The sequence below is a fragment of the Orussus abietinus genome, unplaced genomic scaffold (assembly GCF_000612105.2).
Source record: "Orussus abietinus isolate OABI.00-Male unplaced genomic scaffold, Oabi_2.0 scaffold64, whole genome shotgun sequence".
In the NCBI taxonomy this organism is placed as follows: domain Eukaryota; kingdom Metazoa; phylum Arthropoda; class Insecta; order Hymenoptera; family Orussidae; genus Orussus; species Orussus abietinus.
The window spans coordinates 451,836-468,386 of NW_019394435.1; the positions used below are offsets into that span (position 1 = coordinate 451,836).

Consider the following 16,551-nt stretch of genomic DNA (forward strand, 5'->3'; position numbering starts at 1 on the left):
AACGCTTGAAATTATTCCCTTTTGCCGAGGTTCATTTTTTAAGTCGCCTCGGGGCATTGCGGAAGCTTCTCTTTCCTTCCCTCTTGTATCTTGTAACGACGTTAATAGTATTCGGGAATTATCGCGGCCAACTTTTTAATTACGCAGGGAGTAGTTTGTAGGAACCATCGCAATAGTTCCATTTCGCGAAGGCATTAATCACTTAACGACGCGGGTGAAACAATCGCGGGCATAGCGGGGGGCGGTGCGCAGGGCGCAAACTCGCCGGGACGTTCGGCGATGTTAATTGCTCAACGATCCGGGGAAGAATGGGAAGGCGGCGATTCCGCGCGCAGGTACAACCCCCGGTAGATGTTCCCCGGCGGCAGAAATTCGCCGAGGTTGCGCGCACCGTGTTTTACAGCAGGGAGAGTTTGGCGGAAACGCGCGGCAGGGCGCGAGCCGTGCCGAAGGAGTAACGTTCGGCATTCAGTCCGCCCCGCGCTCCGCTCGAGCATCGAACTCCGCACCCTCTGGACCGGTAAGTTTCCGGGTGTCGCCCCGATTTCCGGACACCTCTGACAAAAATCTCCCCTACGTCACGAATCCCCCGCGTCCCAATTCGACTCCACTCCGGCATCGAATTCCGCACCCTCTCGGTCGGGGAGTTCTCGCGTCATCTCGATGTCGGGACACCTCTGACGACAAATTTTCCTCCATCCTCCCACGTCGCGATCCTGTACTCTGTGGACCAGTGAGTTTTCGTGCTATCTCGATGTCGCGGGATGTTTGTGAGGAAATATTTCACGCCGAGATTCGAGGGATGACGTTGAACGTAGAATTATGTGCTGTTCTCAAGTAGATTGTGTATCCGCGTTGCCGATTTTTCGGACGCTTGGGTACCCGCATGTCCCATTTTTGTGATTTCGAAGTACCCGCATGTTTGGCTCTCGTGACGGCCGTTTGCCCGCATGTTTGATTTTTGTGATTCCGGAGTACCCGCATGTTTGGCTTTCGTGCGCCTGATTGCCCGCATCTTTGATTTCAGTAATTTCGGAGTGCCCGCATGTCCGATTTTTTGAAAATTTCGACGTACCCGCATGTTTGGTATTCGTGACCCGCATGGCCGGTTTCGTAACGTCCTCGTACCCGCATATTTTATTTTTATGATTTCAAAGTACCAGCATGTTTGATTTTTGTGATGTTCACGTACTTGCATATCCAATGTTCGTTACGATCACGTATCCATACGTTCGATTTTCATAACTTGTGTACCGACTTGTGCAATTTTCCTGACTCTCAAGTACCAACACGACCGATTTTCATGACTCGTGTACCGACTTGTGCGATTTTCGTGACTCTCAAGTACCCACAGGTCCGATTTTCACGACGCTCACGTACCCGGATGTCCGATTTTCGTTACGCTCAGAAAATAAGCACGTAATTCCACGTGAAAACTCTCCTACGTCACAATTCCACCGCACTCGAGCGTCGAACCGAATCAGAGAGTTTTCGTATTACCTCGATATCGGAACACCTGACAAAAAATTCTTCAAAATCCCCCCAAATCCGTATTCCCCTCGGAATATCGAAATGACCGCTCTAAATCGATAAGTTTTCGTGCGTCATCTCTACGTCAAGACTGCTCTATCAAAAAATGTTCCAACATCCCCCCAAGTCCGAAATCCCTCCATATAATAATAAAAACTAAAGTACTTCCCCAGGGTCGTCGCGTTTTTGCCCCTCGTCATGAGAAACTCTCTAGCCCTATATTTTCCCTCATTCGCCCAAGCCCATAATAAACTTCCATACATTTGTGGATTCAACGTCATTAATGCGAGGAGTTCCTTCCCGGAAATTTATGGACAGTTTACGTTGGTCGCTTTGAAGTGCAGTTTGTAGATGTTTAAAGCTTCTTAGGAAATGTAGGTGTTGCTTTTGTTGTTCTTCGGGATCGGAAGTTAGTGATAAGTCCGTGCTCGCTAAGTGGGACGATGTGTCTCGAGCTACTCCAAATTGAGTCCACTTTGAGCTTACCGGGTAAAGCTTCCGTAAATTGAATCTATTTTGGAACGCGGGATTTGTTCTGGCGACGGTTATAAGAGCATTACGTGCCCACATAGCGGCGGCTCGATTGTTTCGATAAAACGAATACAAAAATTCAGTCGGCTGAAATTCGAGCGTAATCATCGATAGGTGTGATATCGCTTTCCTCCTCGAACCTCGGGGAAGCATAAACACCCCGTTGCTCCTAGTGACGAATCCGATAAACAGTGAAACTTCTCGGAGCTACTCGAAATACGAGACCGATCGAACAGATCAAAGTAGGTATTGCGAGAGATTTCGATTACTTCGAGTATCGGCAAGTAGTTACATGTATATATATACGTATACACAGTGCACTTTATACCGATTGGAGCGAACGCCATTGTTCGTTTCCTTTATTTTCCTCATCCTGCCCCGATTTAAAAAGAAAACCTGGGAATTGCATTTGGACGATAAATTATCCAAGACTTTGAAACAGGTGGCCGATTAATAAATTCGCCGGTCCCTCGGATGCGCTTTGGCATTTTTCCTCGAAATTGTAAAAATCTCGCAATTCGCTTCGAAAACCTTCCTCCTCCTTTTTGAAAGCCCTGAAAAAAGGGAATTAAAAATCGCGGCCTACACCGAAATTACATTAGCTCTCTAGAGTGCTGCTCATTAATATCGTCCTGCCAGTGCGTAGAAAAGAAATCTGACAAAGTCGGGAAAACGAAAGTAGGTCTCCGGCTGCGTTGGAAAAATTAAACGAAGCGACATCGCTATCGATCCTCGATAGGAAATCCCTAGCTGGCACGACACGAGGATCTCTCTCCTGGAGGACGTTTCCATGAAAGGATAATCACGGGTGTCAAATAGGACAGAAAGGGGAGCGTGTTTCGAGATTGCACCAAAGCCAGGCTTCGATTTGAGCGATCCTGCACGAAGAGGCCTAAGTTTTAATGACCCCGTGAAAAATTCAAGCCACGTCCATCTTCTGACATTTCACATGACAAGGATTAAAAGAGAAATCCTCAAACGTATTTTCGTCTCCAGAAAATGATTCTTATGTTTAATTATTTCATGCCTTTAAATCGGAGTCGATGTAATTTCCTTCCCGTCATTTTCCACTCTTAACCCCTTGGCCTATACGATATATGCCAATTGCGTGTTTTTGCCACGAGTCAGACTCGTGGTTATAGGTCAAAGGGTTAAGGGAATGTTAAAGTGTCACCGGAGGAGTCGATCGTTCATGAAACATTTCTCCGAACTTAATGTACCGAGTCGTCTCAAACTTGACAACGTGAATATGGAGGCTATAAGGAAGGTCCTAACACCCATGAAATTTCATTATTAATATAAAATTGTAAGAATGCCTATAAAGACATTTTTTAACCATTCAAATTTCATGGGTGTCAGGACCTTCCTTATAGCGTCCATATTTACTTTGTCAACTTTCAAACAATTCGATACACTTAGTTCAGGGTAAAGTTTCATAAATGAGACCTTTGTGTTGCCACTTTTACATCGCCTTAACCCCTTTAGTGCCGAACAACGATATATCGTCTTCCGATAAGTGATAACAATTTCGGTCGGCACTAAAGGGTTAACAATATCCCTTTCCAATGCAATAAGTGCGTTTCCCCGGCTCGCTAATCGCGGATTTTTTTCCCTCCGGAAATCGCAAGTGACTGGCTCAATGGCGGCTGTAATTAAATTGGAATTTACTCGTCTTCGTCCGCGATATAACGGAGCCAGTTTCCTGAACGGTGAATCAGAAATCGGTTCCAGGGTTCCGCAACTCCAAGAGGGAATTCCTCAGCATCTCGCGGTTAATCTCTGCCTCCCCGCCGATATGGAGGAGGAATGTTATCGCCATTCCGACGAGCCACTTGCATTTTTCATCGAGGCAGCCACATTCCCCGATTTTCCGGAATCCGGAATTTTCATCGAAGCCTGGAGAACCTGGAAATAACTAAAATGGTGAATAAAAATATATACAGACTGCCACTGGCAGAGCTAAGTTTAATTTTCGCTCTTTTTCCGAATGTTCATTTATGCCGTTGAAAGGGATACGATACATCGTACGCGTACCGTGTAACAAATCTTGCCTTACGAAGAGGAGAGGAGATAACGTTGTCATCGGCTGAAATTGGAAAAAAAAATTGCCGACGAAGGGAGAGCCCTTTTTGCACGTTTTCGGGTGGCGTTGCCTAGAATTCCCGACGTTAGCCCCAGGGAAACGTCACAGGTTAAAGCGGCAGAGTTAAGTTTAATTTTCGCTCTTCTTCCGAATGTGCATTTATGCCGATGAAAGGGATACGATACATTGTACGCGTACCCGCGTAACAAATCTTGCCTTACGAATAGGAGAGGAGATAACGTTATCATCGGCCGAAATTGGAAAAAAAAAATTGCCGACGAAGGGAGAGCCCTTTTTTGCACGTTTCCGGGTGGCGTTGCCTAGAATTCCCGACGTTAGCCCCAGGGAAACGTCACAGGTTAAAGCGTCCATTCAACGTTTAATAACCACCCTCTGAACGGCCATTTACTGCGCTTCCGGTTCCCCTCCGATCCCATGGAACCAATCAGGAAGTTCGAACTAGTTGCTTTTCTCCCAAGGGAACTCCAGCGGTGTTTATATTTTACAGCTCTTGCCCTGTTCGGAAATAGTTGACTGCAGGAATTGTTGGATGCAGTCCATTGAATCGCCAGTTCGCATCTAAACCTCGATAGCGTTCCACCGATAACGTAACTCGAGCGATTCCGAAAGAGGGAATAATTAAATAGAAGTTAAAACCACCTCGATTCGAAACTTCCCTTTTTCCCCGAGCATGGGATTACTCGGCAATCGAAATTAATTTCCCCCGAGATGAGCGCAACTCCAGGCTCTTGAAAACTTGGTTCGGGAAAAAAGAAAAGGAAAGAAGTCGAAAGAAGAAAACCGGGGCCATTAAAAAAGAAAAATAAAAACATTGCGATTTCCATAAATTTGCATGATCCTTTCGCCGCGTCAAAACTCGAGGCGCAAATAAACCGGGAGGGGGAAGTTTTCCATGTCGGTGGTTTATGGAAAAAAGGAAATACGAATTTCCCGAGCTTTTTCGGGACGTCGGGAAGTTTTGCGGGGGAAATCGGAGGATTTAACTTTTTGATTTCCCGAAGAACATCTAGACTCGATTTCGTGCCCTATTTGCCGGATAAATCGAGCTTTATCGGCGCTGATTGAAAATCGAGGCAAACTTAATTAGACGTAACTTTGGGGTGCTTCCGCGAAAGCTGTAAACACGCCAGGGTGAAGTTTTCGATGGCGATCTAGCGATCGGGTCGATCGAATCTACGGCAATATCGTTATCGCGCCTCGTGGGGGGTGTAATACCCCAGGGTGAAAAATAAGCTTCCGATGGGGATTCTCAAGTAGGGGGAAGTTGGAATGCGCCGGGGAAACTTGCCTCGTTAAAATTCTTGGCGAGCCGGGGTCTCGGAGGGCAGCTTCACGGAAAAGGGAAGTTTCCGAGGAGCACAGGTGTCCTCGCCAGAGACGTCGAGGAATGACGAGGAATTAATAACGCCCTTTAAGGCCGTGTGAAAAATAGCGGGATGAAAAGAGCCCTAGGTGGTGCCCATTATGCGCTGTTCGTTAAAATTTAGTCCTCGGCTTTCCTGGCCATTTTTTATATCTCCTTAGATTTTCTTTTCCACCCAAGACTCCAAGAAAAACCGCCAAGCGGCGATACTGGAAAACAATGCGGACACCTTTAAACGCCAGCGAGAAGGGACGAGGGCGAACGGGAAATTGAAATTTCCGCAGGAAATCGTCGCCAAGGTCCTCCTCGAGCCCCACTTTCCGGGTTCCTTTGGCGAGGAGAAACTCGCGAGAATTCCTCGAGGTCTCTCCGCTCGTCTTCAATTAACGCAGAGAAGTCCGGCGTCCATTAAGCCGAGCGGTAAAGTCGAAATTTCTCCTCGGCGATTTGCCCAGCGGACCGAATTGCGTTTCCGTCGACTAAAGATACTGGGATCTGTCACTGGCAACCTTCGAGGATCGTATCCTGGGGCACTTATTTCTTCTTCGATTCAAAACCACCAGAAAAGGCCATTGTATCTCATTGTACCTCGTGGTATTTTGGGCGACCTGGAACACCGAGAGAAATATCAGAAATGGATAGGGAATTCTGATATCCCTCAAAACTCGCAGTCTCCTGCCCGAGATCGAGGAGCTCTCCTCTCGGAAACTTCTTCCATTATTTCTTGCAAATTTTCTCCTGCAAGCTCGAAAGTCCAGATCAGAGTCTCCCGCTGGCGATGGTACCTCCTGAAAAATTAATACTTCAAGTAGTTCCTCGGCAAAATTATATTTTTATCATTGCGGTGTTTAGGACGCTCGTCGCCAGTTTTGGAGTACTTTCGAGCTTTCGTTATTATTTGCAGATTTCCTCCTGCGAGCTCGAAATTCCCGTTCCGTGAAAAAGAACAATAACTCGAGTAGTTCCTTGGCAGAATTATATTTTTATCACTCCGCCGTTTAGGAGACTCGTCGCGAGTTGTCGTCAGCTCTGAAGAGCTTTCGGGCGTCCCTTGAACGGGGGATTTTTCAGCGCCATATTTCTCGGAGCTTTCACCCCCGATGGTCGCCAAAGAAAGCAGCCGGTGGGAAGTAGTTCGGCCCCTCTGAAAGTTGCTCCATTATTTCTTGCAAATTTCCCGAAGCGCGCTCGAAGGTCCCCAATCGAGGGGTGCAGCAAAGCCCCGAAGGAGCTTTACGACGTGATTACAGCCGAGCATTCGTCCGGTGGCCGTCGAGAAAGCACCCTGCACTTTCTCTCGAGCTCGGGTTCCTCCTTTGAAGAGGAGCTTTTCAGTGCGAGACCCCCGTGAGGATCGACGACTCGCCCCTGCGACTCAGCCCGATGGGAACGCGGGACCAAGAGTCGCAGGAAAACGTCAAAGGGGTAGGAAACCCGAGGAGGCGCCGTTAAAAGGCAATTCCAAGGACTCCATGAAATCCCATGAAAAGCGACCTGAAACAGCCTTTCACAGGAAATAAGGGAAGGAAATATTAAAGCACTAAATAAGCCGGGGGTGCGTCTTCGGCGCGTTATTAAAACCAAACCTCCACCAGCTCCTTTTGTCACCCCCAGGGCTTTCTTTTTCAGAGCATCGAAGAAGAAGGAAATTTTCAGTTCAATCGGGAAACGGAGCTAATTTCTCGAGGAGAAACAATTTACCCCCTTTCCCGGGAATCCCCTTAACGAGCTCCGATATGGCTATCCGACCCGAACGTCGTTCTTACTCGTAATGTGGGGTGATGGAATTCCCGGGTAAACTTTAAATCTGTGCATCGAGCCAGGAGCGTGCCGTAAAAGGCTGCATAAAACTTACATGAGGTCAAAAAGGGGCTGCTCGGGAAATGAAAAGCCGATGTGGGGCACTTTAAAGGTGGCACTCTAACCTGCGCCACCCTCCACGTGGGGAGGATTGCCGCCCCGTCGATTTGCCGAATTATGAGGGAAAAAGGAAAATGTTAACGGTGGAACTTGCCATCGAGGAATCGGGTCAAGACTCTGAAGATAAACTCATTGACGCCTCGGTTCTGTTTCAAGGAATTCCATTGTGGTTCTTCTTTTTTCGCTCCGTTTTTCTTTCCGGGGATCAATCTTCATCAAATTGTTCCCTGTCGTAACACCACTCGATGGAATTCCTGGATAGGCTCTAAATCCGTAATTCGAGCGGCTGGCTCGTCGAGAAAAATCTCATAAAAGATATATAAAAGTCGAGGCGAGATTGCTGGCGAAATGAAGAGCCAACGAGGGACGAGCTATGGATAACCGCAGCTCTGATGTACACGGCTCACGAAAGCGAAAATATTTCCATCGCGTTGGTTCCGGAAATTTTGGAAGAGCCGTAACGAGAAATACGGGAATTTCCAACGAGCGATAGGGAGCCCGACGTTGCTTCTCCGTGCCGCAACAAAATCCCGAAAATATGTTTCGAGTATAGTTTGGACGATGGAGAAAAAATTTAGATAGCGAGATGATACCTGAGAATCTTATCTCGGATAAAATATAAAGTATTATTATGTATTTGGGACTAATTAAAATTATACACTCAAATTACAAATCATTTACGAGATGTTGGAACATCTCGTAATGAAGAACGTGATCGATTGTGGTAGCAGGGAAAAATGAAAATCGAAATTACCTTCTCCGATGGTCCAGAGCATATCAGAGAGAGAAAGAGAGAGGGTAGTACTTGCACCCGGCAGGAATTATTAATGATCGGCTCATCTCACCCCCATCTCCTTACTACCATCCCCGTTCTCGTTTTGATCCTTTGGCCCGGATCGAAATCAGAATGTGCTCCGACCCATCGATCCGACCTCTTTTCCGCCCAAGAGCCCCGGTTCTTCTTCTCGTGGTACTTCTAGGTCTCCTCAAGGAACCAGGCCGAATGACCCGACCTGAAAACTCACTTGAAACTTTCCGAGCTTTTGGAGATGCCCAAGTGGCACCGGCTCTTTTCTAAGGTTGAGCAGTCGAAATTGCTGATCATCTATCCCTGTCAGAAATTTGGAGATACACCTGTACAAGGATAAAATTAATTAACAATTGTTAAAAGTAATGAAGCGTATGCCTTCCACCTTCTACCGACAGCCCAATCAGTCGATCCGAGCGTGGCAAATTATTCCCCCTGAAAAGCACAAATTGAAGAAAAATTGTACCCATGGAGGAATAATATTCACCGTCGTTTCCAGGGTTTTTCAGGGCAAATTTAACACTGTTTCCCAATGACGAATCGGGTTAAGCAGACCGATCGAACCGGTAGATCTGGGCGTAACAAATTGTTCACATTGTGCCGCGTAAGGCCGGCGTTATTAATCACGTGTCTGGTTTTCAACGCGTGTTTCATTCCGTGTAATCTAGCCCGGTGGATGGTACATGGTTTAATTATTGTCGTACACATCGCCATTTACCAGAAGTAAGCCCAGACAAACAATAGAGGTGTTAGGCGTACTCAGTAGCGCGGGAATGGCATATTAAAGCTCATTCATTCCCGGTGCTGTCACCCCTAGTCTCTTCTCCATTCCTCTGGACCGCAGCATCCGAATTCAGCGCACGAAAAATACGTTACCACGTGAGCATGTCACGTATCTGCGTCAGAGGATCCCTATGCCCTCCATTTCTATAAATCGCCACAAACCAAGAGGACAAGAATCAACAAAAAGGGAATCTCCAAGTGTATAGTCATACATAAGGACTTCGTGTCTCGAATTGTCGAACCGAGAAATCTCTGGAAGTATCAGAAGTAAAAAGTTCAAATCATCCGAATTCAGCACATGAGAAATATGTTATCACATGGGCTGGTCACGGGATCTCTGCGCCCTCCACTTGTAGAAATCGCCACGAACCGAGAGGACAAGAATCCATAAAAATAGGGATCTCCAGATGTATAGTCGTACATAAGGGTTTCAGGACTCGCAGGGAGGGCAAGGCGAATTGCCGAGCCGAAAAATCTCCGGAAGTGTCAGAAGTAACAAGATCAGCGAGGGGATTCTTCGTTCCTCCTCCTATTTTTTCTTTTCCTTTTTTCCGCCAGGAAGAAGGAGCGCCCGGAGTGTCCTCATAAATCCGGAAAAATGGCGCGGAAGAGCGATAACCCAAGGGTGTGGAGGCAGGTTTTATTTTTTGCTAAATATTCCGCTAGATCCACGCAATCGCTGGCGCACGTCCTTGCGACTTATGATAATGGATCGAACTAGTCGGCACTCGAACTATACACCTACGCCTTGTACAAAAAACACGCTTTACATGAGGAACTGAATATCGAGTATCCTGATACACCGTCGCGTCCTGTTTCACAATGCGTGCATACATCAAGACCTAAAACGAAGAGGAATATGCAGGAATATGCATATCCTTGCGTGGTGCATTCTTGCGATAGGAGCCCGATGGCAACATTCATGACACCCTTGAATCGAGTCTATCTCCCTTCCGACGCCTTTGGGGATGATACCGACTCGTACATCCATACAAACTGTTCATACACCTACGTGTATGCGAACAGTCCGGCCGATACCGAGTATCGAATTTCCCGGGAAGACTTTCCCGCCGTCCTTCTTATCGACTTCCCGTCAAGACTTCGGATCAAGACTGTCTCATTGGCCTCCGCCTCTCGGACCCGACAATCTTTCGCCCTGCTGAGAAAATCCCGGGGATAAGCCGGAAAAATAAACCTCCGAGACGGAGGTTAACTCAAGATTCCTCCCGACTTACCGCGGAAGTTCTTACCTCGCGGTCTAAAGTGCTTTAAGGGCCTCGATACTCGAGCTGATGACCCGAATCGATCCTTGCGCCTCTTTCCGGAATTACGTCCACCCTCCGGCAAAACTATCCACGCTATCGACGTTTTTCGTCTTTACTTCACAATATTGCCATATTTATTGAGAGACGACCTGTCGTTACGATCTTGACAAGTATCTCTAAGCGCAAAGACAATCGCAGTGGTAAAAACAAGTCGATAAAATCTCAGAAATTTGAATATGGCCTTGATGTTCGATCTGACTGGCCAATTTTTACATTTACGGTCGCCATTAGCTTAAGCTCGATATGCAAATTGTGTCTGCACGCATAAATACCGTTCTGCCATCCTTTCCGCCGTGGAAATCGCGCAAAACCTCAAAAGCACTGGGAAGTTCTTAAACGAAGGAGACCGCATTTAAGGCCAAATCTCGTTTGAGCTGGATCGAACCTCTCGGAGCAGCTCGACTCCTTTGACACCCTCGCTTTGTCGAGGACGATTCGCCTCGACGTCGTGTCCGAGTGCACAGAGAACTCGAACTTGGCTGCACCTCGACCCGATTTCCGGGGATCCAGAAGGAGCTTTTCCGGGGCTTTCGGCAAGATTGAATCCGCTCCCCGAGCCGAGACCCCAGAGCCTCGTCTTTATCACGCCTCTCATTTAGCCTGTTATCATTAAGCCCTGGAGGTTGGCTATCGGTATTATTCTTCCCTCGTTATTCTTCCTATCAGGGGTGCGCGGATTGCATTTTCATCAGGCCCCTCCTCCCTCGCGAAAGTTGGATCCTCGATCCCTAGGGACTCCGAGTGCTCCATCCTGAAAAAGAAACGTTTTCACGTAAGTTTGGGGATTTCGGTCCCAAATGCCGTCAGTGATAAGGCGCCGAAACTGGAGCAACCCTCGCTTTTCCTTCGCCATCTTCGGCGTCTTCGACGTGCTTCCGAAGTCAGGACGTCGAGCCTCTCAGCGGGAAGTTGGTTTATTTCGAGGTTAACGATCCGCTCGCGTGTCGAGTTGGACTCGGTTGGCTTTATCACCAGCAAAGGAACGGCTCGTCCGACGTGATAAGCCGAAACGGGACGACTCGACGTCGGGGTGCGAGCACTCGACGGGATTTATTGAAACTCGGTGAAATATATCGGCCAGGGTGGCTCCGATTGGGATCCCCATGGCGCCGATTTACGAAGGCGTCGAAAAGCCCGGAAGTTTACGACCAATTCTGTCCGAGGTCTCTCATCTCGAAGTCGAGGCATTTTTCGGAAAAGTCCCCCAGCAGTACTCGCCCTTCCTTCTCGAGCCCTGAGTCGTTCTTGTGCTATCCTTGGAAGGGAAAAGGCATTTCCTGCATTCCCTCTCTGGAAATAACCTCAGAAATATCACTCTAATGGACATTTATGGAGGCGGGATATCAAATCGGGCGAGGAAAAACGCCAACGACGGCAGAGAAATATTGGAATTATTGTTCGCCTGACCCTTAAACATCGGCTTGCTTCACGAGGCGAAAGGTCGTGGGCATTTTAATTTCGCAGGGGTACTAAAAGGTCCGTAATGTGTGTCAGTTTACAACTCGTTACCGAGAACGCGGGATAGTGGAGGGGTATTATAATAATTTACACCAACGTACCAGACGATGGTTCCATGCGTGAGTTCACCTCGTTAGCGGCATCAAAGAGCGGAGTTTCCAAGAATATTACATTATTTACGCCACTTTGGTAAACACTCCTCGGCAGCGATATTATCCTCTTGGTATGACTCGGTGTGGCTTTTAGTATTTTTCTATTCTAAAGCCGTTCCACTCTTCTTCCGACTGCTGAATTAATTGACAGAGTGCGGATTAATGCCGAGGAGGAGACGTGGTTTTACAAAAACCTGGAAAAAAATAAAAGGGTTGGTCCTTTTACGGTTTGTTGATTCTTTGGAAGACCGTATTCCACGAGTTTTCGATCTATGAATAAAAGATGTTACCGCAGGATTTCAAACTATTAGAAAAATCGATGGCGACCCGAAAGTTCCGCCTAAACCACGTCCAAGTTAAAGTTACAGTTCCGTCCCAACTTTGGTCGCCTGATCAGGAGGGACTTTTTTAAATCCTTACTCGTACGTTCGATTATTAATTGCCTAAGGTCTGATCTAGGGGAATTAACATCACGTGCAATAAAAAGCTCCAAGAGTGTGAAATTAGCATACGAATGCACAGCCATCGCCGCAGTAATCTCCCTATCGATCTCTGGTAATATCCCACACATTCCCATCATCGACCCACCGACCTATACTCTCCATCACTGTGACGTAACGTCTGCAAAACAGGCATTACGACACCTGTAATTAAATTAAAATAAATTCATTTGTCGCTACAAGTTGCATTACAAAGTATGTAAACTAATGGGATACGGCTAAGATGGATAAGGCAACAATTCGCTTCTATTCCGAACGATTTTTTTCAACTTAACGTGACTCTTCTACTTCCTATGTACTCTAGAAATAATCCTTGAAAATAGTGACACGGACTAAATCATAATACTTTTATTACACCTAGATTTAAATTTGTACAGGGATCATCCTCCTCCAAATTTGTGCTCATCTCTTCCTTGTTCACGCCAGTTTTCCATTACTGCCGCCAAATGTCACGTAGTCTAGTTATTCGAAATAGATTCTGTAGCTGAAAATAAAAATGGAGGAAGTAAGAGGAGATAAAAGTATCGCGGCGGAACTGATCGGCGATCAATCAGTGTCTGGACTCGAATGAAATGGCTCGCGGAACTTGGAACGATTTATTTCCGGCCAATTAATGGTATTGCATTTCAGGTCGGAGATAATCGGAGGAAAAATGACGGAAGAGCAGCCGAGTTACAAGCTGATATATTTCAACGCTCGCGGCCGAGCCGAGCATATTCGTTACATATTTGCCATGGTTGGTATCGATTACGTCGACGAGCGAGTCCCGAAGGAACGCTGGCCGGAGCTGAAGAAGTGTGAGTGATCTGCGAAAATTTTCTGGCGCCGGAGAGTGAGGTCTTTACATCAAAGAGGTCTCCCATATTACTTCCTCTGGCAGGAAAATTAAAACGTTAAAGTTAATGAAAATTACGTTCGAGGTCCCACATCCCTATTTACAGGGTCACATTCTCAAAAATCAAAGTAAAGGTTCTTCAGGATAAACGGAAATTCTAAAGGAAAACCTAAACTTCGTGCGCGGTTATGAGTAGAATTCTTATACCGCGACTTTATTAAAACGGTGTAATGCTCGCACAAATTGCCATTTCGATGCAAAACGGGACCGAGATTGAATGTACCTACTTCTGTACCAACGAGGCTGCATTCGCTCGGTCTAGATGGAATAGGATAGGATTTATCTCCTTTTGCCCGAACGCGACTGAGTTTATCTACTTTCGCTCGGAATGGGAAAGGGAAGAACAAATATGCAAAGTACCACTACACCGTGAGGCGATTTAATTCCGCGTAGAGGAGTAATTCCGGCAAATCGCTAAACGAATTCATCAACATTTAGCGCTCTTCATCCTCGACAACGCAGGCGGTTTTAACAAGGGCCGAACACATTTTCCTTATTCCGGTCGCACGCTGCACGTGTACACTTCTACAGTTGAATGTTTAAAAAAAGAACTATAATTATGACAACCTTTATGACGTACGAACAAATTTTCACCATCAAATGGCCCGTCCTTAAACTAAACGAATGAACTCAAATAAATCGTCTTAATTCCTAAGATACGTTGCATTCAATTTCCTCGATTTTGAGACAAATAATTATCCTTTGAATCTATTTCTTCGGTACTGTAGAAAAATCCATTTCTTTGGTTCAAGGACATCATTCTCCGTGTGTGCGGCATTCTTTACTGCGAAAAATGTTCTTGCTTTTTATTAGCCATGCCTTATGGGATGCTGCCGGTCCTGGAGATCGATGGGAAACCGATAGCTCAGAGCAACGCCGTCGCCAGATATTTAGCCAGGAAACACGGGTTAGCAGGAAAGGACGAATGGGAGTCCATGCTGTGCGACGTCCTCGTCGACACGCTCGGCGACTTGAAACAAGGTGAGCAATGCTGGCGTACTTGTTCGGTGCTCCGAGGTAAATATGGGAGTGCGGTAAAGGGACCCGGTGGTTCACCGAGGGTGGCCCTTGGTGAGAATCCCGGTTTGCGGCAAGTTTCCGAGATGAGGGATCCGGGATCCGTGGAAACCGAGAGAGTGGCTAGCACGGTCCTTTAACATCACCGGAATATTCAGAATTTCAGATCTCTGCGGTTTCTCCCACGGCTCTTGCCCCCTACCTGGAGACCCTCATTCCTTGCGACCTGTTTTGACAAAAGTAAAAAGATAAATCACTAGAATTTGGATATTAAGACAGAATATTTGACAAAGTAATCTTATAGTATTGCCCGAATTTTTTCAATCGTGGATGATATCAAACGAGGAAGGTGCTCGCGGTGCGAGAAATTTAATTTAATGAGACGCTTTCTTCTTTCAGTCTTGTTCCAATATCGAACCGAGGAGGACCCTTTCAAGAAGGAGGAGAAGAAGGCGAGACTGCTGAAAGAGACAATACCCTTCTATTTGAATAAATTCGAGCAAACTATTGCGAACAACGGTGGTTACGCAGTCGGGACGACGGTAAATTTACCCGAGCTTAAGTTTGTCTAAAAAATGAAAAATCATAGGAACTTTCGCTTATCGGACAGGTGGTTACATCAGGGTCGAAAATGAATGTCCTTGGATTTAATGATCTAATTTGTTTCAGACCACGTGGGCGGATTTCGTGTTCGCGGTGGCTCTTGAGAACTTCGAGCAGATCTTCGGGCCAGCTTCCCTGGAAAATTATCCAGCACTGAGGGGCTTGAAGCAACGAGTGCACGAAATTCCAGCGATAGTCGAGTGGCTTGGCAAGCGACCGCAGACGGAATTTTAAAAAGGAGATTACATCGAGACGGTCCGTCAATTGGTTCACCCACAAATTAAAGATCGCACATTCGGGGCGTTTTTCTTTTTTATTTTTCTTCCATTTCCGCGAGGTCGCAGTCCTTGACTTCGAAAAATCATCCGTGCCTGGCGAATTACCCTCGCTAGTGAAATAAGTGCAATCAGATCAGCCGGCTACCTTCAGGGTCTAGGCAACGACATTTACTTACAACGGCGGGTATTAAACGTCACACCTTTCGGTGTAAATGTAAGCTGGAAGTACACAGGCGATGCGTGATAACACGCGAACGGAGAATTAACTAAAAAAAAGAGACATATATATTTAGACGTGTTGATGTCATCGATGTTACGATATAATGAGAGATTTCGAGATGTCCAGTTGGCACCATGAGGCCTGCGTTGGATATTAAATCTAAAGCTGTACCTCTTCAACCGTGTACCGTGATCCAACTTGATCCAAGGAATTCTGTTGAGTTAATTCGTTTCTTAGGATAGATTTCTGCTGCGACACAATCGGAGCTTCGGACAGGCAGAGAATCACTTTGTAAAAAAGATACAATAGGCAGGAACATATTATACATAAACATAAATGTATATACGTTTAAGTTGTACGGCCTGCAGGCTGATAAGCTTACCGAACACGTCACAGCAGTGAACATTCATAGAAACTGCCATGTAAATTTCGTGACAACCTTATCCGGAGCATGGTTTCTAAAAGGTGTTACTATGAGTGTGTTCAACGTTTCATGTTAGGTTCTTCGTCGAGGAGCTGGTACTCAGATGGTTGTACGCACTTGGAGTGAGCGTAATCTAGTTCTGCGTTGTATACGATCTGATAAATTTAATGAGTGTTAAGAGAAATAATAACTGCGTTAACGATAACAAATTCGACAGAAGTCATCATTCCCAGATACCCTGAAACGTTTCCTCATTAATAAACCTACCTACGGTGCCATGAATAAGCATCTAAAAATTTAACATTTCCGTTGGAAATAATAGAGCCGTTTCATACCTACCTCCCGATTTTAACCTCGATGATGGCGCCACTGGTTCAATTTAGTACCGCCTTCACTTTCATTACCCAAACATGAATCATACTTGAATTCTCCTTAACAAGCAGAGACAGAGATGAGTTGGGAGATTGCTCACGGGCAGGGTCGTGCGATCGCATCCTGTGCTGCCCTCTGGTTTCGTACATTAGCTTTTACCGTTTTTTGCCCCCAAGGGCGGCGCAACAAAATGACTCGGCTTATATCCGCAGTTAGGTAAGCCTCGGGAGGATTTTTCGCAGTTTTCGAGTCAAACGCATACTTGGCG

The 16,551-nt window shown here is 46.3% G+C and overlaps 1 protein-coding gene and 1 long non-coding RNA gene across 4 annotated transcripts; one reads left to right on the forward strand and one right to left on the reverse strand.

Moving 5' to 3' along the window:
• The first annotated feature begins 411 nt into the window (after window positions 1-411).
• Window positions 412-15,260, forward strand: LOC105697731 (glutathione S-transferase). The gene is made up of 5 exons (XM_012421341.1): window positions 412-520; window positions 13,105-13,271; window positions 14,183-14,350; window positions 14,786-14,928; window positions 15,056-15,260. Exons 2-5 carry the CDS (start codon window positions 13,127-13,129, stop codon window positions 15,221-15,223), a joined length of 624 nt encoding a protein of 207 aa, XP_012276764.1. The 5' UTR covers window positions 412-520; window positions 13,105-13,126; the 3' UTR covers window positions 15,224-15,260.
• LOC105697732 lies at window positions 14,425-16,421 on the reverse strand. Of its 3 annotated transcripts, none has more exons than XR_001103878.2 (7): window positions 16,251-16,421; window positions 15,870-16,149; window positions 15,659-15,753; window positions 15,444-15,533; window positions 15,236-15,377; window positions 14,939-15,124; window positions 14,425-14,612 (listed from the first exon to the last, which is right to left on the reverse strand). It is a non-coding gene; the product is annotated as an uncharacterized LOC105697732 (long non-coding RNA). The 3 variants fall into 3 exon arrangements; XR_001103877.2 differs by having other exon boundaries at window positions 15,058-15,124; window positions 15,659-15,774; XR_001103876.2 differs by having other exon boundaries at window positions 15,659-15,774.
• Between the last annotated feature and the right edge of the window lie 130 nt (window positions 16,422-16,551).